Genomic DNA, 20,267 nt, shown 5'->3' with positions numbered 1-20,267 from the left:
ATTTCAAGATTAAACTTTCCTGACCGACCACTGGTCATAGAATCACTGACAATTTACTTCATAATGGAATTGGACAGCGAACCCATGTAAATGTTTAACAACCTTTTAATTCAAAAACTTTTAGACCTTTTAGAACAATTTAAAAATAAAGCCATACAAGCACAAAACAAAAAAAGGTTATTTACTATATGTAACAATAAACCACTTTGAATAACACAATACAAGAAAAAAAAAACCCAAAAGTACAAAAATGTGTGTGTGTGTGTGTGTGTGTGTGTGCGTGCGTGCGTGCGTGTGTGCACTGTATGTACTGTGTGTTCATATGTTAGATGTTTCCAACAGCAGTGTGGGGCTCCCCTCACACTCTGCAAGACAGGAGTCATCCTCTGGCCTGGGTCCACTTGCCTTATTCACCTGCATTATAACAAAAAGAGTACTTAAAATCATAATTGTCTCTGATTCATGAGATGTTTTTTGGTAATCCTATAAATTACATGCCATAAATTATGAAGTAATTACTGGAAATAACCATTAATATCCAAGTAAAGTAGATACAAAGAAAAGTAAGGTAATATCCAGTGATAATAATACAATGACTAATAATTACTATACTATTACTACTATATAATATTCAAGTAAACATGGCAGAGTCAAATAATGACATGTTTTCTCTGTGTAGGCTCACTTTATTCACATAACGACGGTGGTTATCAACCTGATTTGTTAAGTCCGAGTCTTAGCTTTGTGCTCTGTGCACGTTCACATAAAAGGGGGCGTTTGGTGTCATGTGATTCTACTTCTGCGCAAAATGCAGCAAATGTAGGCTGCTTATCTCAGGCAAAAGGAGAAGGTTGTTTAAATGGAGAGCTATGAAGAATTCAAAAAAAGTGATCACAGCCAAAAGTGCGATCTCCAAAAAACCTTCTCCCTCCGTAGTGATGCTCAAATGATTCTCACTCCCAACTCCACTGGACTTTCAATGGAAAGGTGACGCCATCTCCAACGGACTCAAATGGTTTGACATTATATACCTTAGACTGAATTTTATACAATGGTTTACTGGAGGTAAGAAGTGACTCCACAATAGAATCATAAAAGACACAAAGATCTTTCCCATGTTGTGGGTTCTCACAGTTCACATTACAGCATCTTATTGCATCTTTGGGTAGCTCAATATTGCCCAGTAAGTTGTCTGTCATGATGGTATATTTATTCATGGCATTCTTAGTTAATTTACACCACTCCAGTTTTCCTGATATTGGGTTATTTCCCACAGTAGACACCATTGGTAATTTTTCTACATTCAAAGATATAGAAAAGGGTATATGATCGGCTATGGCATAATCATAATAGATTTCCATGGCTTCCAAGGAAGCATGTGCATCCGATGTACAAACACAATGGTCCAACCATGAGGTGGTATGCCAAGCTGCCAGCACTGATGTAACTAAAGCTGTTTTCAGGCAAAAGCACTTTGCTAGAGAGGGTTATGCCTCTATCAGTACAGAATTGTCTTAAATGTCTTGCAAACAAAGAGTTCTCATCAGAAATATCTGCATTCATGTCTCCCAAAACAAAGATGCTGTTGGAGGAATTATCTTGGATGAAGGAGTTAACAAAGGCTAATCTATTGAGGAATTCACCCTCATTTTGATAACACTCATGAGGCGTGTAGATATTCAAGATAATAAACTTAGTGTCGTTGCAATTCATCTCTATTCCAATAGCCCAATCTACATCCACTCTGACTACTTTGATCACAGAATCATATTTCTTTTTCCAGAAGATAGCCACTCCCCCAGGTATCCTTACATGATTTAATTTTAAGCTGAGGTCAGTGGTGGATACCTCAGCTCCATAGAAATCACAATGTAATGAATTTAGGCCTTCCAAGTCCTGTACTGCTAAAAATGTCTCTTACACACACAGTACATCACAGTTCTCTAGGAGCCTGTCAGTGATGAGTTGGCGTGATTTATCCTCAGTGCTATGACCAACACGAAGGCCCCGCGCATTGTACGATACAACCTGAATTTTCAAGTCAGCTGTGTTATTGTCTGTGTTGCGTTCAATGACCATTGTCATGTATGGGGCTCTGGGCTGCGGCTCTCCCGATGCTGCTGCATAACTGCTCCCTCAGCTCCAGATTCTCCTTCGGCAGGTGTAAGACGAGGCCAACGGGCCTCGTAGTAGCGTCGGACATACGTTCCTGCTGGCCAGAGTTGAGGGTCATACATCTCAGCCACCTCATTACATTCAGCGGTGATATGAAACGAGCTGAATCTGTTACGCGTCGAGTCGACCTGAACTGACCTGCCCAATTTCACAATCAAATAGTCACGTAGAGTGTCAGAGTCAAGGTTAGGGCAGAATCTTGTTGGAAGCACACTAACCAACATGGTTTTAACCACTTGGATATTACTTACATTCCCAGTGCCAACTACTGCCATATTCTTCCTCTCGCGTTTCTGCGGGTCATGCACAGTGCTGGGTTTTGGTTGTGGCTTGGGAAACCCAAGAGCTGTCTTTAAACGCCGGCCTCCTCTTACAACAGCGCTCCACTGAGATTGATTTTGTGGCGGAGCACTCATTGCCGTTGTGTCTCGAGTTGTTCGTGGTGCTTCAGCCACACTCATCTATTCCACCACAGCTGCTCCAGTGGTGCGTTCAGGGCCCGCAGGTTCGTGGGTCTTCTCCAGCGTTGTAACGCGCTGCACAACATCCACAGTAACCGCTTGCAGATCCTCGCACACATTCACTTGAGCATCAAGAGCCCCCTTCAAACTGGAGATATCTCTGTTGAGCTGCTCAGTCCTGCCAAGCAGAGCCGATACGTCGATGCTGCCACTTGTAACAGGCGGGAGATCATCCAAGTAAAGAGACACAAATCTTGGGATGTCTTCCCCGCTCTCGTTGAGAACTTTCAGGCACGCCTTTATATTGTTTACATCCTTCTGAGGACCTTTGTGTGTCACACAGCGTTGTGTTGTTCTCGGACACACTTCAAAGAGAAGTCGTTTGGACTCCTCTATCCACTCAGACGGGAAATTGTTTGAGGCCAGCATAACAATCTCATCCTGACTCAATGTCCTCATTTTGATCACAAGAAAGTTCAGAAATTCTTCTTCCACTATCAGTTTTCCATCGATAGTTTTGAAAATCTGTGGCTTTAAACGAGAGCAAACTTTATTACCTGCTGGCACTCGCATTGCTGCGTGCGCCATGCCTGCTGCTAGCTGCTTTTATTTTTTTTATGTATTGATTTAATATGTATCGATCGATAGACGCGTGGTTCAATAAGAAAAAAAAACAGGTCGATAAAAAGGTTGATAGAAAAACATTAAATAAATAGTAGGGCTGTCAAATAGTGGGGCTGTCAAACGATTAAAATTTTTAATCTAATCAATCACAGGGTAGCTGTGGATTAATCAGAATTAATCAACATTCCTAAATACAGGGATGCAAACAGGTAAGGATTCAAAATAATAAACTTTAAAGGTGGACATGAAAAAGGTGAACATGACATGCAAGGGGGGTATGCAAACTTGTATTAGGGCAGTTATTTTAATTATTATGATTCATAACATGTTGCCAATAGCACCAATAGACCAACAGTAGAACAACACACTTATAATTTGATATAATAAATCAAGTGATCCAGTGTTTCCCACAGAATCTGGACAGAATAAGGTCATTGGATGGCATGCTCCCCTGGAAGATAATATTGTACATGTTAAAGTCAAATGCATCATTCTGGTGCACTCAGAGCAAAATTAAGAGATTATATTTATATATAAAAATAAATAAATAAATAAAAATAATAATAATAATGATTGTACTGTAGTTGGTTGATGGTTGGTTGAGTGATGACGACACAGCCACAAAGCAGTCTTTTTAAATTCAACCAGTTAATTACTGAGGAAAACAAAACTGTTAGATCTTGACATTTTTCAGTAATTATCTTTTTCTAACATTGTGTTTTTTTTCAAATAACTAAACTGTGTTTTTTTTTCAAATAACTAAACTGTCTTTGCTTATCAATAAAGACTTCCAGACGACCTAGCAGTGGATCAGGATCAGAGTTGATTTTTTGCACAGATGAAATAAAGAAGATCTCTCATTAAGACGTTTTAAAACTAAACCAACCAAAGCAGAATAATGCTGCTGCTGTTTATTTGTGCTGTTGAATGTGTCACCACAGCTAACACAACGGTGTCCTGTAACCGCTTACTGACAGCTCTGTCCCCCATATGTCCGGACCTTTTATACACAACAGTGATGAAGAATAACTATTCTTCATCACTTCATACTATATAACAGCGGAAGCTAACATTAGCTGCTCCTTCCCCGGAGCAGAGCCTCCACACACACACACACACACACACACACACACACACACACACACACACACACACACACAGACTGTGTTTGTTTGGGGGAAGAGGCAGGCTACTGAAATACACTATAGTCATCAATGAGTTGTGGGATACGAGGCGGGTCGTTATGCACATTTGCGTTAATAAAAATTGTTCCAGAAATTAATCATCCCAGGTTAATGCGTTAATTTTGACAGCCCTATATGGTGAAAACGGTGCTGGAAACAAGCAGGTCATGACTGCATCTAAACTAAAGAGTCAGACAACATCGCTGTCTGTCACACAGCACTCAGGTGCCCCGCTGATACGGAGGAGAGGAGCAGCTAACAGATTCAGTGTGTGAGAGAGACGGTGACGCTCTCTTTTGCTCTCAGACAGTACATTCAATGCGGGAAGACTACTACTTTACTCCTCCTTGCTGTTGTTTATAAAAGTTCAAAACACTGAATGGAAGACAGAGCCGCTCCGTCAGAGAGCAGCAATGTTAGCTGTGGTGGAGTGAGGTAGAGCTGATGAAGAGAGGGAGCGGTGACAGTAAGAAGCTGGTGAATAAGATCAATATCACGTTACTTAATGATTGTTTCACAGCGGTTACGTTCAACAGCACAAATAAACTTTCACACACCTCCACCCAACCCTGCAGCTCCACCTCAAACCTCTCAATCTGAAACACTCTGATGTTTAGAATACAGCAGCAACATTATGATCTGTTTTAAAGAGCTGTATGTCACACAGAGACAGTGATCCAGGTGAAAACTGGAGGTGAGCTACACTCATTATGTTACTGTAAGTGCAATAAAATCTACCAGAGTAAAAAACTAAGAAGAATGCTTAAATTTAATCCACAAAAAACGTGTTATTTGAATTGAAATAATAATTGAATTGAAATTAATTTAAATAACTTTTCTATTTCCTGGTCAAAACGAAAAAGGAATGAGCAGAAATTAAAAGTGGTTTGATTTTCTTTTTATATTTAGAATAGACACATTGCCCTGGCCTGGAAAAAAATTCAGTCAGAAGATTTTATTTTGCTGCAATCTTTAAGTCCTTTAACCCATCACGGATCTCTACAAGCAGCTCCATAACCTTTCTATGAAATCCTAAAAGCATTGAAAGAAAGACGATCATAACTAGAATCATCAACACCTTACCTTAGCAACTTAACACTTGCCAAAAAAATTAACTGAGCCAGGTCATGATTCTATTTGCATGGGTTCATGACTCTGTGTCAACTGTTGTTCATAGTCATTTGTATCATGGTACATATTTTTCTCCTTTTTGACAAAAAAATCATATTGTAGTTCTGTATTGATCAATCTTATTGCACACTGGTCAAAAGTGACTACTGATAAGTATAAATAGAAAGTAAAAAGAGAACTTGAAAAATTGGGGTATTCTAAACCTTTTGACTGGTTGTGTGTAAATATATATATATATATATATATATATATATATATATATATATATATTGTTCAACAATACGCAAAGATGTGGCCGTGAGAGCTGTTTATTGGAGTATTTTAAGCGAGAGAAAACAGCCATATTTTTTCCTAATAGAGTAAGGGCTTCTTCCCAAAAGAGCTCTTTATTTCCTGTTCTCCTCTGTTTGTGTTCAAGGCTCCCTCCGTAAACCCTCCTTTATTAAATATGAAACAAGGCTGATAATCACAGGACATGTCTGTTCTGATTATGTAAGTCAGCGGTCGTGACCTGTGTGTTTCTCTTCTATAAAACTCATTCTACATCTCGGAGGCGACGTCTTTCCACATACGGGCTTCCTTCTCCTTTTAAACGGTGAGTTGGTGCAAGACGCTGCATCACCCTATGGGCGCTGTAACCATTTAGGTGGCGGCCAAAATCACCTTAGATAGGCAGGAAAACCCTGTGTTAAAGTCGGGCAGACACGTGCGTGTTCTTCACCTGTAAAGACGGCGCCGCTAAAAAAAAAAATATAACAAAAAAGGACGACTCTGCAACTCAGCAAATTTCAGGCCCTGATACTTATTGTGTAATTTAAAGAGAACAGATGGTGTTAAAGAAGTAGACATATAATCAAATGTTTAGCATATGCAATATTTACTTAAATAGACACAGCACGGTTACACTGTAAACCCGAATAAGTTCAGAATACTCAAAACTTTTTGAAAGTTTTTGAGTAAGTAAGTTAGAATATTTAAGTTTGGTGTACTTACATATTTTACATCATTTACACTCAAATAGTACTTGTTATTTAAAAAAAAATTGTGAGTGTCCTGTACTTAAAACATTTGTTTTAATTTGTATATATGTTTTAATTTCTTTGTAATTACTTGTTATTATGACATAGTACTTAATTGATCAACATCTTTAAACTCAAAAAATATACTGGTTAATAACCAAAAAGATAGTTTTACAAAGCTCATAAACTAATATTTTTTTTAAGTTCAGAATACTCAAATAAACTTCTTCACACAAATGTAGAATATTTCAATGTTTTTTATTCAGATTTTATTCTTTTTCTCCAAACCACTTTGAATAAACACACATCTGTATCCATGGGCAACTTGTAAAGACTGGCCAACAACATCTGAAAATGTAAACACACCCCGTTTGCATATCATGAACTGTCAACATATATACATCCACACATACATTATATAAAAACAGATTTGTATGGTTATGTGTAAATCACTGCAAATGTTCAAATGTTTGTATAAAAGCATTGGGAACTTGTGCTCAGTGTAAAGGTATGGCCTTTCAAAACAGTATCTTCAAGTTATTTTACATCTATGGCCATTCAAGGAAATAAATAATTTGAAATGAATAAAAAATAAATTAAATAAATAACCAAAAAGTAAATATCAGGATATCAGATAAAAAAAGTAAATCCAAAAATAAAGTCAAGTCATTGCACATGAATAAAAAATAAATCAAACCAAAAAGGAAATTTATAGATTTAAAATCTATGCCTTTTGAAAAGAAAGGCCAACAAAAACACCGTTTCTCCAGGTAAATGAATTAAACACACCCTTTTGGTGACTTGTTTTTCTCCTGCACTCACCGTGGTGCATTTTTGGAATTTAGTGTATATCTGCATAAGCAGAAAAAACAACCTGTTGAATAACCCTCTTGTTGTCCTCCTGGGTCAAGGAAGGAAGAAAAGAAAGATGGAGGAAGGGAACAGATTGGATCATGGCAGGAAGAAGAATGTAGGGAAAGAAGGGAGGTAAGAAGTGAAAAGGATGGTGGGAAGAAGGAAGGGAGAAAGGAAGGAAAGAAGGATGGGCAAAGTGAACAGATTGGGTCTAGGGAGGAAGAAGGAAAAAAGACTTAGGGAAAGAAGGGAGGGAGAAAGAAAGAAAGAAAGAAAAAAGAAAGAAAGAAAGACAGACAGACAGACAGACAGAAAACAGATTGGGTCTAGGAAGGAAGAAGGAAAGGAAATGATGTTAGAAGAGGGGAGAAAGGAGGGAAAGAAGGAAGGGAGGAACAAAGCAAGGAAAGGAGGGATGGAGAGACAGAAGGAAGGGAGGAAAGAAGGACCATTTGAAACAGATTGGGTCAGTTTGACCCAGGAGGACAACAGGCACATCTTAAATAAATCTAACAAAAAAATGCTACATCATACAGATAACGTCTACTTTGTAAGCAGGTCATTTTTCAAAGCGAGCAGAGCAGGTTTCAGGGGTGCACCATCATCCAACCCCATTACAACCTTTTGTATGAAGGTGAAGGTGCCAAGTAGCTTCTTTGGGTAGTCCAAATGCAGAACATACACCAGGCCAAACAGTAACACATATGCATCGGCAAACGTGGCAATGTCCCTGATGATGAATTCATCTTCCACCACAATGGCTGTGGATACGGGACTGAAGTGAACAGGAGATGCACTTCTTTCTCTGACCATCGTGACAATGGCAATGGGTGTGTCCCCGATGTCTGGCTCCTCTGATTCCTCAGTCTGGAAAATGCAAAAGTAACCCCTCCACTACCCCAAATTCAGGTTAAGTGGCTCAACTAGAAAATTTCCTCTCAGAAATTTAGAGAAATCCCTTGGACCTCTGCTGGGGGTGCCATCTTAACCTGTGAGTGTGTGAGTGTGTGAGTGAGTGAGTGAGTGAGTGACTGTCTGAGGAGAAAGAGAGCAGTGAGTATGTGATGGTGAGAAAAATAAGCCCTACTTACAATACCAAGGCACTTCAAAATAGCTCCAATGGTAAAAGGTGATTAGTGATGAGATCTTTTATACAAATATATTAAGACTTACGTTCCAAGTCTTGAAAAACTGTGTGTCCTCTTCCCGCAGGTATACTGAGAGAGCACGAAGGGCCACAGTGCGTTTCATGTTGATATCGTGCACATCCTGGGTGGATAAACAAAGACACGTGAAAAAAAAAACAGGGGCCCTTTGCTGCCGACATACAGTATGACTCAGTGTACTAAATATGTACATGTTACAGGATAACTAATTGATTTAAAGTTAAAAGTGAAGGACTGCCCCTTGTATAGTAGTAGTATATAGTAATGATGGTGGTAGTAGATGCTTACAATCCTGGGAGCCGGCTGTTCCATGTGGATAAAATTTAGACAAAGTCCATTTTAGCTTTTTTTCAACTCACCTCAGTTTCATAATACTGTAGGATGTCTCGCAGTGCTCCTGCCACCCTGCCAGTACGAGCTGCCTTCTGTCTGTAAAGTTCTATGAGCTGTGGAATGTGCCGATCTAGTTCAGAATAAAACTGGTTCCGTAAATTTACATTGGTGATCCTGTGGAACTCAGCACAGACCTACAAAACAACATGGACACACAAAGTATGGGAAAGACAGTAAAATACCAGAGGGAAACACATCATAATCACATTTGATGGGTGCACTATCTTTTTAAAATGAATAGCCAGTACAATAAAGATAGTTGAAGATGAGCAGAAAACACTTTGAGTCTGTGTATTATTGTTTTTGTTATTATTATTTTTACCTGTGATTGGACCTGAAGGGCAGGCCATCTCTCCAGAAAGTCCTTCACCAATGGGTCTCCCTGAACAATTTCCTGACGACGAAGTGCAAATGTTGTCTGCATGAGTTTCTCTATTGATTGTAGGTTTCTGTCGGCTCTATCAACTTCAGCTTTCATCTCTATTCTCATTTCCTCCAAACTGTCCTCGTTTTGTCCTCTTGGGAAGTTTGGTAGAAAGTTTACTTCAGCCCTTCTGGCTTTTTTAATGTTCGAGTGGGGATGTGCTTTCTCAGGATTATTCCTGCTTCTTTTCCCTGTATTTACGGACACCTCCTTGCATCCAGATCTTGCCAGCCTAGTACGATAATTGCCCATTTTAAATTTCAGGCTAATTTTCCATCCGTACCACCCGCTCGCACTCCCCGGCTCTTTCAGACATGGGTGAGCATTAATCAGGGCTTCAGCTGCCATGCCTACATCCCTGTCGCTTGGGTACGGTTTAAAAGAGTACATTAAGGAGGCCATGTTCTCTAGAATGTTGTGTTTTTGTGCTCTGCTTAATTTTAGATTCTTTCCAGAGCTCTCAAAAACACTGTTCCCCTCTTGCAAGACATGTTCAACTTCATACGAAAAAGTTGGGACAGGGAAAACATCAGGCCATGTTTTTTGCCGTTGGCTTACAGGCACATGAGGCAGGATATCTGTGTCTGAACTAGCACATGAACTTAGATCACTTTCTGATCTAACAACTCTAAGCGTGCCCTTCTCTGGCAGGTCTTCTACATCAACCAAACAGCAGAGCTCTCCTCCGAAGTCCGGATCCTCATACTGTAACGTGAATTCAAAGTCCAGCCTCGGGTTAACTTTGTCTTTCAAGATGCCGATGAGCTCATCAACTGATGTTGGCCTCTCATTCAAAGTCACTTTCACAGCCACATCAGTGGCTATGTAGACACGAAGAAGGTACTTTGGGGGCATGGCCATCAGCTGAAAATCAAGAGAGAGAACAGTTATCAAATTTTGTAGGGAATGAAACAACAAAACTTAGTCTAAAATATCATCTTTACACAATCAAAAACTTAGAATGAAAGAATTTAGACATTTACTTTCATCTTGAAATAAACTCACTGTTCAGCTGCTGTGTAGTTATTTTGAGCACAAGGCATGAATTACTTTCTGTTGGGTGTCAACAGAAGTTGTCCTTCAACATGGTACGCAGAGAGCGGTAAGCTGTCATTAAGCTCTAATATGTTGTTGACTGTTAAATTTCCAGGGTAAAGTTTGTACGATCTCAAGTGCTCAATGTAACATGACTTGTGTTCCCTGCATAGAAACATTACATGACTGTTAACAAGTAGGATCTGCTCAATCCTGCTAAACTGAGGCAGTCCTCCCTCTTGTCCCACAGATACAAACCTCCCAACATCATACATGGTGCCATCCAAAGTAATGTTTGACGTGCTGTATATGACACTGCTGTCTGTTTTTTGTCTAATGTACTGTTGAGCAACATCTGGAAGGGCTGAGACCAAGACTGAAGAGACATTTGATGCCTGCTGGTGTGGTTTAAAGAATGAGGGTGCACTGAGGTAGTATGCTACCATGTGCTGATGCCGTGTTGCTAGGGTTTTCAACACATTCTTAAAGTTTTGTGTATCGTGTATTACACGCTTGAAAAACCTATGCTTTCCTTCGAATCTCATCGTCCACAAATGGACAAGGGGTCCAAAACAACGTATGAGATCCGGGTAATGCTCTATATAGTGATGCTTAGGAAGCAGTCTGAACTCAGGGAAAACCTCCTGAAGCATTTGTCTGTGATCCTGAATCTTGGTCTTCAAATACTCAATAGATTCATCATCAAATGTTGGTGACAGGACTAGTTCGACAATTCACTGTCTCCAACTTCATGAGACTGAATCTGGTCTCGTGTGGCATTGCAAAAACGGCAAATGTGTCCTGCACGGAAGGATTGCGTGAAGCCTGCCAATGCGTGTGCTGCCAGGTTGTCAGACACAACACAAAGAACAGTACCTTGAACTGACTGGCCAAGAGACTCGATGAATACACCGTCTTGTTCAAGAGTGCAAAGTTCTTGTAACAAAGGACGGAGAACTGTTTTGTATCCATACTTCTGGACATCAGGGACCTTACAAATTGCTGCTAGCTGAATAACATGCAGCGCTGATCTGTATTTAAGTGGTAGATCTGCAAGCACCCATTAAACTGAGCACAGTTTGTGTATTTTTCTTGAAGTGCCTAAAGGATTGGCAATTTCAATATCATCACTGTACAATAAAATTGGCAGTGAGAGTTCTAAGGAAGACAACAAATTATTCTTTTGAAAATATAAACCATCTTGGTGGCTCGTGTAATGGCCTTTTTGTGACACCTTTGTTTCCTTTATTCTTTCCAGGATGTCTGTGTGTTTAAACATTTCCTGGATCACCTGGAGAATAGGGACATAGGCTACTCTGCATCCAGGCTCCAACTCATACTGCACTGGCTTCACAACAGGGAAATTTTTTCAACAAATGTTTTTCTTCGTTTTTAGTTGACATCTCCTCCTTTAGTTGTGGCACTGACAAAATATTTGTCTTCATAACCTCATTTACTAAATCATTCAGGGTAGCTTCAGTAATAGAGATATCATGCCTCTGTAGTGTCTCCTTTACAGTATCCCTGATGAGAGGCTGAGACAAGGAAAATATCTGACTGAGATGATCAACTATTTCCTGAGTTGCCAAGTCAGAAACGTGGAGAACAGTTTGCATCTTGAGGAATAATGAGGAGAGATTATGGCGCAATTGGTCTCTCAACTGACTGGAGTCACATACACTGTCATCCTCAGGATTATCAAATGAGTCTGCATGTTGGGATAGGGAATTATCTTCATAATCAAGGTCAGCAGCATTTACAGTAGCATTTTCTGTTGAAACTATCTCATCACTAAAGTCTGAACTATTTGCATGTATCCTACTTTTGTGTGTATTAAAAGAAGAATACACATTAGTGCTGTAGTTACAGTTTTTAAATGGGCATGTGATCGTCTCACGTTTTTTTAAATGGCCCCTTAAATGAGTGAACAATGTTTCTTGTGAGAATGGCTGTTTCAAGTTACACACAGAACAGGTAAAAGCTGCCCTTTCTGCTTGTGCCATGTCACTTGCACTGGGTCTACACATCTCTGTGAAACCGTGACAGATGAATTTTCAAGGCATTAAAGGACAGAAATGTACAAATACAAGAGTCATGGAGACATGGTAGAGGGCTAACTCTAGAATAATGGCTGTGTTTCAAGCGATAGTGCCGGAATAACTGTGCCCGGTGTCTGCAGACACAATACACAATTTGCACTTCCACTCCATTACTCAAACAAAAGTCGTCTTCAGTGTCTTTCAAGATCAATGTTTACCATAGAGGTTCTGTGCCATTAACTGCTCTCAGTGCTCTTCACTGGTCTCAGGTGTTTGATCCTGTGGGATGACATAAAAAAATAGTACTCTGAAACCACTCAAACAATGCAGTCCAAATTTCTAATTAGAATATTTTAGCTAGAAATAAATGAAGTAATTTATACATTTTAAAACACAGATTGTGAACCCTTTCCAATCTTTGTTAAATGCGGTGGACTAAGCTATTTATTAAGCTATTATTTTTCTGACAAAAATGACTAAACAACTGTACAATGTAGCCTATAGTTAATCTAATCTCTTAACAGCTAAGGATGGCATAGTTATTTCTTTTATCCCTTTTTAAACATAGAAAACAGCATTATCTGGCTCACCAAAAAATACAATTAAAAGCAAAGACAATTATCAGCAACATTAAATTCAATGGATACATCTTTACATCAAAAATGAACATAAACAATACCTTGTTTGCCAAGGATGTCTTGTGCTGGGTACCAACTTCAGCCGGCATGGGACAGACTTCAGCCGACAGGGACAGATTTCAGCCGACAGGGACAGACTTCCGCCGACAGGGACAGACTTCCGCCGACAGGGACAGACTTCAGCCGACAGGCACAGATTTCAGCCGACAGGCACAGATTTCAGCCGACAGGGACAGACCAGCCGATAGGGACAGACTTCAGCCGACAGGACAGACTTGCCTACAGGGAAAGACAATTAATTAGTCACCAGTTAGTTCTCTCTCTCTCAACCACAGCTACTGGCACGCGAGAAACACAGAACAGGAAACCTGCTTTATTTTCAAAATAAAGTACATATTTTGACTATCTAATAAAAGGGATGGGAAGCTCCCTGGTAGAGATAGGAGATAATAACTAGGACATAATAACTTACACTTTTAAAGCTGGTTTGTGATTATAACATTAATATGTATCAATTCTGGTTGAAATCTGCATTATCTGGCTCACCAAAAAATACAGTTAAAAGCAAAAACAATTATCATCAACATTCCTGCCCAAACATTAAATTTAATGGATACATCTTTACATTAAAAATGAACATAAACAATACCTTGTTTGCTAAGAATGCCTTGTGCTGGGTACCAACTTCAGCTGATAGGGACAGGAGGGGACAGATTTCAGCCAACAAGGACAGACTTGCGGACAGGGACAGACCAGCCTACAGGGAAAGACAATTAGTATGTCTGCTTTCTTGAAGTAAACAACTCCTTCGGTTCACCTGACGTTATCTGAAAACAAAATGTGTTTTGTGGGATGTAAATAGTCTGAACAGCTTAACATTCGTCCGCTCCAATTATACACAAACGAGAATCCCCCCCTCCCCAAACAAATGTTAACTTTACCAGCAGAAGTAAATTTATAAAGAACAATACCGTAGACTGAAAATATGTATTGTCATTATGATTATTGCACTCAGTTCACGCAACACGTCCTCACCAAAGACCGGTAACGTAATGTTAACTATGACCGCGTGTTACGCTGAATTTGTAAACAAGTGCAAAAACTGTTCACACTGAGCAGCACCGGACTTGTCTGTATCATGCCTTTGCCACGTTACTACTACTACCGTTAGTACTAACACCGGACTCGTCTGTATCATGCCTTTGCCACGTTACTACTACTACCGTTAGTACTAACACCGGACTCGTCTGTATCCACCCCACCCCCCACCCCCCACACACACACACACACACACACACACACACACACACACCGTCTTCTTACTTCGAGTGGGAGGCGGCTTTACCGGGTCATACCGGCTTATTTTCAACCAAATGTTAACTTTACCAGTAGAAACACATTTATAAAGAATAAAAATAGCGTCGACTGAAAATATTTATCGTCATTATTGCACTCAGTTCGCAACACGTCCTTGCCAAAGACCGTAACTGTGACCGCGTTACGCTGAATGTGTAAAATAAAGCGCAGACAAACAAAAAAAACTATTTCGTTGTGGCATTTATACAATTAAACAACATACAAGTCATTTTGGAAGACTTTACCCTTATACTTACAAGTTTTCTTAACTTCAGCAGTCGATACACTCCCCTCGCTTCACGACCGCCATGTTGGTTTGATTTTGCCTCGTTCGGTCCCGCCAACGTAATGACGCACTGACGTCATTACGTTGCACGCCTCCGTGCATTCAAAGATTTTGAGTAAGATCGTGATGATCACTCAGACAATTTAAGTAGCACAAAATTATAACTGCATTCCTCCTTCGGAACACTTAGTAACTTAAAGTTGGGTTGACTTGATAGCGGATTTTGATTGTTGTTTCACAATACTTTTGAGTTAGTAGTAGTGTTCGGGTTTACAGTGTACCTTACTCATAATCGAAGTCTTCATGTCGCATTTTTTTATTTTTTCTTCTGGTGCACTGTGCTCCTCCTTCTGTTTCTGCACCACTTGTTTGGTCCAAGCTTTCACATTGTTGGTAATCATCTATGAAACATTGCCAAACCAAAAATGGCATGTTATTCAAGTCAAAGTGTATTTACTGATTGTATATACCAGATCTGAGCTTCACTTTGACCAGAGTAAACCGTTTCCATCCATCAGTTGGCTTGCGGCACTCATTGATGAACTTGGCTGGATTTACAACATTCGGCCAAAAGACTAACTTTTTGTCGATGTCAACCCAGCTTGCTGACAGCACACCTTCTTCTTCGCGGTCCCTTTCTTTCCAAGCTGCACGAACCCAAGCCATCCTATAAACTAATCTGAACATGCATACAAAATATATAGCGAACCGTAGCCCTGCCAGAGAGAGTTTGTGTGGTATATATTCTCACAATAGCACCATCAAACCAAATAATGTATTGCCCCAACTCCAAGTGTTTGAGTGGGGGACCCCAGTTAAAATTACCCTTTGGGTAAAAAAACAGTCAAAATTCCTTCTAGAAGTTATTTTCGTTTTATACTTTTCACTCAAATCGATGAAGTAAAGGCATAAGCACATATCCTGAATGATATGGCAGACAAGCCACTTTACGTTCAATATCAGACACGATAAGAAGCCTGCGGTGTTTCCGTACTCTGTCCAAGTTTCTAACAAACACCACATTAATGAGCTTGGAGTCACAAGGCACAGTATAAAACCTTTCCAGGCTGTTTTGAGATATTATGTCACACAACAAACTGCCATCTCATTTTTCTTTAACAAAGGCAAAGTCTTCGTTGTCCAAGAGAAAACACCCATTTCTCTCATTTTCAGCAACAAAATGCCAACTCTTTTTGCCTGTCTCTTTTGGGCAGCCCCCTGCCCTCTCTTGTTCAGTGAGTCTCTTTGCCACTTGACTGATTGGATTCTTGGCATTTCTCACCAATCTCTTGAGAACTTGCAGATGATTCTCAAATGGAAATGCACGTATGTCATTGAGAGAGCACTGGTAATTCCTACAGTCATCTGCCAGATGTTTCAAAATATGTACATTATAGACCAGGACAGCTGCTGTGTATATATGCTCACATTTTGCTACAAAGTAGCTTAAGAGTTGTTCTGCAAAGTCCATGTAAGCAACACGCCTTCTCTCACATGAGTCCAGAAGTATTGATAGGGCTACCGTTAGGCAGAGAAAGTGGTCAAACACATCCTTGTGCAATACCTTTTCTAACACAACAGGTCCAGTGTATAGGACAAATTGTCTGAACTCTGTGGCTTTCCACCAACTTAACTCCGTTAGGGATCTTGGTTGGAGAGAAAATTCACTAGGAAGTTTCCCAGACAGAGAGACAAGAAGAGTTGAAATCTCATGCAACTGACCTTGTGACAGTCTACATTCAGGTGGTCCTTTTTTAAAGAAGCACAGCAGTCTTTTCACAACACCAAAACACACTAGATGCATGTAGTCTAGTGGGAAACCTGTGACACAATTTATCCCCACATTAAGTAAAGGGGATACCCCAAGCTGGTGGTCATTATAAAGCTCACTGGCAAATGCTACATCTGTCCTTAAAGGGTACTCTCCCAAGTACACGACTCTTTTGTTTTTATACTCTCCCTTTACAATGCATCTTTCACAGCTGTAATATCCAGTGTGCCCTTTGATGCATTTCACAAATGCTCTAGCAGGGACATCACAAACCAATGCTTTGATCTGAACATTAATTTCTTTGCCATTCACAACTATTTTGTTTTCCTTTAGTTGTGTGTATTCTGCTAAAAAGTCCGCAACATAATCATCAACAGAGTCAGGTTTAGAGGTGCCATAATACAGTGCCACAACAAAAGGTTCAAAATCACTTAAAGTACAGATAATTGGCCACAACTGGGAAGGAGACGCCTTGAAAAGATTAATTCCGTCAATGTTCACCACTAAGTCCACAGAGTTTGAATTGTCCAAAAACGCAGTATTCTGTTTGATAATATTCACAACAGAGGATGTAATCCTGAGATAAATGTACTGTCCACCGCACTTTTCCTCAGTCGGTATGGAACGTGGTGTTCCAAGTAATGTCCTGGAATCCTTTGGTAGTGGTACACCTTTGTCCCGCAAAATACCAAGAAGTTCATTAAGCTTACTACTTCCACATTTACTTGTTGAAGCCCAGGACGCAAGCGTTTCTTGGAGGGTCACTTCATCTTCCTGTGCAGATTCTGAGTCTTGTTCAGAGTCAGTTAAAACATATGCATTGTATCCAAAATCTGAATCTAGATCACAAAGTTCATCTGTTTGATCAGAATTACTGTTTCCTTCTACTGGTGAATCTACGTCTGAAGGACCAAATCCTTCTGATTAAGAATTAATGTTTTCGGCTTCAGCTTGACTGGACACCAAATTGTCAGTGCCACTACCTTCACTGCTACTTTGCAGTGCAGTTGATTAGCAATTACGTAATAAAATCAACCAATACATTTATACCACTATAGTTATTTTTTGTCGTGAATAAAATTATATTGCACAACCCCCAAGCTATGTGTGTGAAATACGATTAACCAATAATGTGTCATCATGGCAAACACTCCTTACCCTCTTTCTCTGCTCTCAGGAGAGTGGAAATCTTTATTGCGTCGGTCCACAGATGTCTGATGCTTGAAATATCTTCCTAATGTATGGAGAGAGAATTTAGGGACACACACCGTAAATTAACATGTTAACCAAATACTCACATTTCTACTATTTTTCACTGTATTACTAATAAATACTTTGATAATAGATGGAGAAATTACAATGTGATGTATAAAATTCTATGTCACATTTTAACGCACACTTTTGAAGATGCTACGTAGAAGGTAAACCGACAACACCATCGCTGTACAGTACAATATTAAAAAAAACATACAGCCTACCATAAAATGAGAATTAAAAATAGTGCTTAGTAACTTTTCAGTCAGTTCACAATTCAATTTAAGCAAGTATGTGCTTTTTTTCAGCTGAATTAAATGAACATAATATTAAGCATCATCTGACTAACAACATGCAGTTTTTCAATAACGTTACTCCTATATTTTTGTATTGAGCTATTGTTTCCAATAGACACACATTTCCATTTATTAATGTTTCATTTCGTTTGCAATGCCTGGAAAACCAGCTGCTCTTAATCATTTTTTACTAAATTTGGGGTCAAAGTGAATCTGTTTAACTGTGTTTCAATCTATTCATGCAACAAAACACAGAAGAATCAAAACTAGCAAGAGTTAGCTGCTCAGTTTGAATTTGCAGTGACCAATGTTGAAGCTAAAGCGTGTATGACTCCAAATATTATAATTGTGATAGCGAGCCTGTGTTTATAGGTATTGATGGCTGTAAACACTGAAAGCAGTGAACACCAAACACACTGCCAGCAACAACTCTGCTATGGGTTAGCACGCTGCTAACGTTAGCTGTGAAGCTAACAGACTTTTTTCAGTGTGCACTTGAGGTAGTGAGGACTCGGATTTGTGACTTCACAAAAAAATTATAGGATTATTATCATCTAACATTTAAAAAAATAAAGTGCAACTGTAAAACTGAGTTGCACTAGCGTAAACACAGCTTTTACAACCACAGCTAGCGTCCTAACAATTGAAAAATATCAGCATTAAAACATCACTGGCCGAAAACGGCCTCTGGAGCTAAATCTGTCTTTTTTTTTTTTTTTAAACTTCACATACATCAATACAACCCTTAAATCCCAAATTTTAATAATATCTGTGGACATATGTCCATACTAATGAAAGAAATTGCTAGAAAGTGCAATAAACCACTAAAAAAAATGAAAATCGTTTTTTTTTTTTACACATATTTTTCTAAATACAGAAATATCATGGCTGTATCCCTCAAAATTGTAAATGTAAAAAAGTTGCACAAAATCCTTTCAAACCACAGAAAATTTATTTTAAGTGTTTTCATAACTTAATTTTTGAGATACTCATTTTTATAAAATGTGACAAAAACGAAAGTTAAATGCATATTGTGCACAATTAGCAAAAATACAATATGTACATCAAAATAAACTATTTACAATAGAACAACCAAAGTTCAAAGTCAAATATTACTTTTCAATAGCACCAGGGGAGCTGTGATAGGTCTTGTGACAGTTCCTGTCTACGATGAGCAATATTTTTGCTGCATTTTTATTGGTGTTGGCACACAGTGTTTTGATGGCGGCCTGGTGAAAGTACATCCTCAACAGCTCAGATGGAGAGGGATTGTCCACATACTGTGATAGAGGAGGCTGCACACCTGTCCTCCTTTTGGGCAGAAAATGTGGTAGGGGATGTGGCAAGATGTCAGGCTCCTTTTTGGTTCTCCATCCGGGTGCATCACCAGGGAGTGTCTCTGACCTGGAGCCTCTGTTTGCTGGAGACCGACTCCTTCCTCCCCCTCTGCCTCCCTCCGGGGTGCAGAGCGAGGAGACCCCCACTTCCTCCTCATCATCATCGTCAACTCTGCACACAGATGTTACACACTGTGTTAGATGTGTTCAACATGAGAGTAATACAATAATGGTGCGTATTTAGTGCAAAATGCTTTCAGTTGTGTTACATGTATATTTTCTTTACTTTACTCTAACACAAAAACAAACAATATTTCATGAATATATACATACATGTCATAGGAGGGATCTCTCCCTTGGATGAGGTCGGCATCATCGCCACTGTTGGCAGAATCCAGACCAGATGAGTGGAGTGAATCTTCATCCGACGCTGTAATTAGCTTGAAAGCTTTGCGCCAGGAGAAAAGCCGTTTCTCGCGTCCGGGTTGTTGTGGTTCCATAAATATATGTGCGCGAGTGTGTGGTGAGTGTCTGGTGTGTGTGTGTGTGTGTGTGTGTCTAAGTGTTGTTGTGAAAGAGTAAAATACAAAACGAGAGTGAGAGCGAGTGTGTGACTGCAAGCTGAGAAAAATATTTACCGCGGAAGAAAGAGAGGAATTTCCCGGCAAATGACGTCACTCCTTATTACCGCAGGTAGTGTCATGAGAAAGACACACAAGAAAATCACGTGACAGTTCATGCTCACAACGTGATGACGTTTAGTCCAACATAGGAAGTGCTGTGAATACCAGCGATCTGTTTTTCTACAAACCTGTCAGTGCAA

The 20,267-nt window shown here is 39.6% G+C and overlaps 2 protein-coding genes across 5 annotated transcripts; both read right to left on the bottom strand.

The window, feature by feature from the left end:
- Nucleotides 1-262: 262 nt before the first annotated feature.
- LOC125886588 (uncharacterized) lies at nt 263-20,095 on the bottom strand. Of its 2 annotated transcripts, none has more exons than XM_049572915.1 (4): nt 19,778-20,095; nt 19,224-19,616; nt 17,716-17,791; nt 263-414 (listed from the first exon to the last, which is right to left on the bottom strand). In XM_049572915.1, exons 1-3 carry the CDS (start codon nt 19,942-19,944, stop codon nt 17,749-17,751), a joined length of 603 nt encoding a protein of 200 aa, XP_049428872.1. In that variant the 5' UTR covers nt 19,945-20,095; the 3' UTR covers nt 263-414; nt 17,716-17,748. The 2 variants fall into 2 exon arrangements, with proteins under 2 accessions (XP_049428872.1, XP_049428873.1); XM_049572916.1 differs by having other exon boundaries at nt 19,389-19,616.
- Nucleotides 6,881-15,154, bottom strand: LOC125886568 (uncharacterized). 3 transcript variants are annotated; one of them, XM_049572877.1, is made up of 8 exons: nt 14,758-15,153; nt 13,794-13,901; nt 13,186-13,423; nt 12,725-12,785; nt 9,331-10,296; nt 8,975-9,142; nt 8,623-8,718; nt 6,881-8,316 (listed from the first exon to the last, which is right to left on the bottom strand). In XM_049572877.1, exons 4-8 carry the CDS (start codon nt 12,725-12,727, stop codon nt 7,993-7,995), a joined length of 1,557 nt encoding a protein of 518 aa, XP_049428834.1. In that variant the 5' UTR covers nt 12,728-12,785; nt 13,186-13,423; nt 13,794-13,901; nt 14,758-15,153; the 3' UTR covers nt 6,881-7,992. The 3 variants fall into 3 exon arrangements, with proteins under 3 accessions (XP_049428834.1, XP_049428833.1, XP_049428835.1); XM_049572876.1 differs by lacking the exon at nt 12,725-12,785 and having other exon boundaries at nt 14,758-15,154; XM_049572878.1 differs by lacking the exons at nt 8,623-8,718; nt 12,725-12,785.
- Nucleotides 20,096-20,267: the final 172 nt, after the last annotated feature.

The sequence above is a fragment of the Epinephelus fuscoguttatus genome, linkage group LG3 (genome assembly GCF_011397635.1).
Source record: "Epinephelus fuscoguttatus linkage group LG3, E.fuscoguttatus.final_Chr_v1".
Taxonomy (NCBI): Eukaryota; Metazoa; Chordata; class Actinopteri; order Perciformes; family Serranidae; genus Epinephelus; species Epinephelus fuscoguttatus.
Note: the sequence above shows the minus strand (reverse complement) of the source record. Positions and strands in the feature narration are given on the sequence as shown.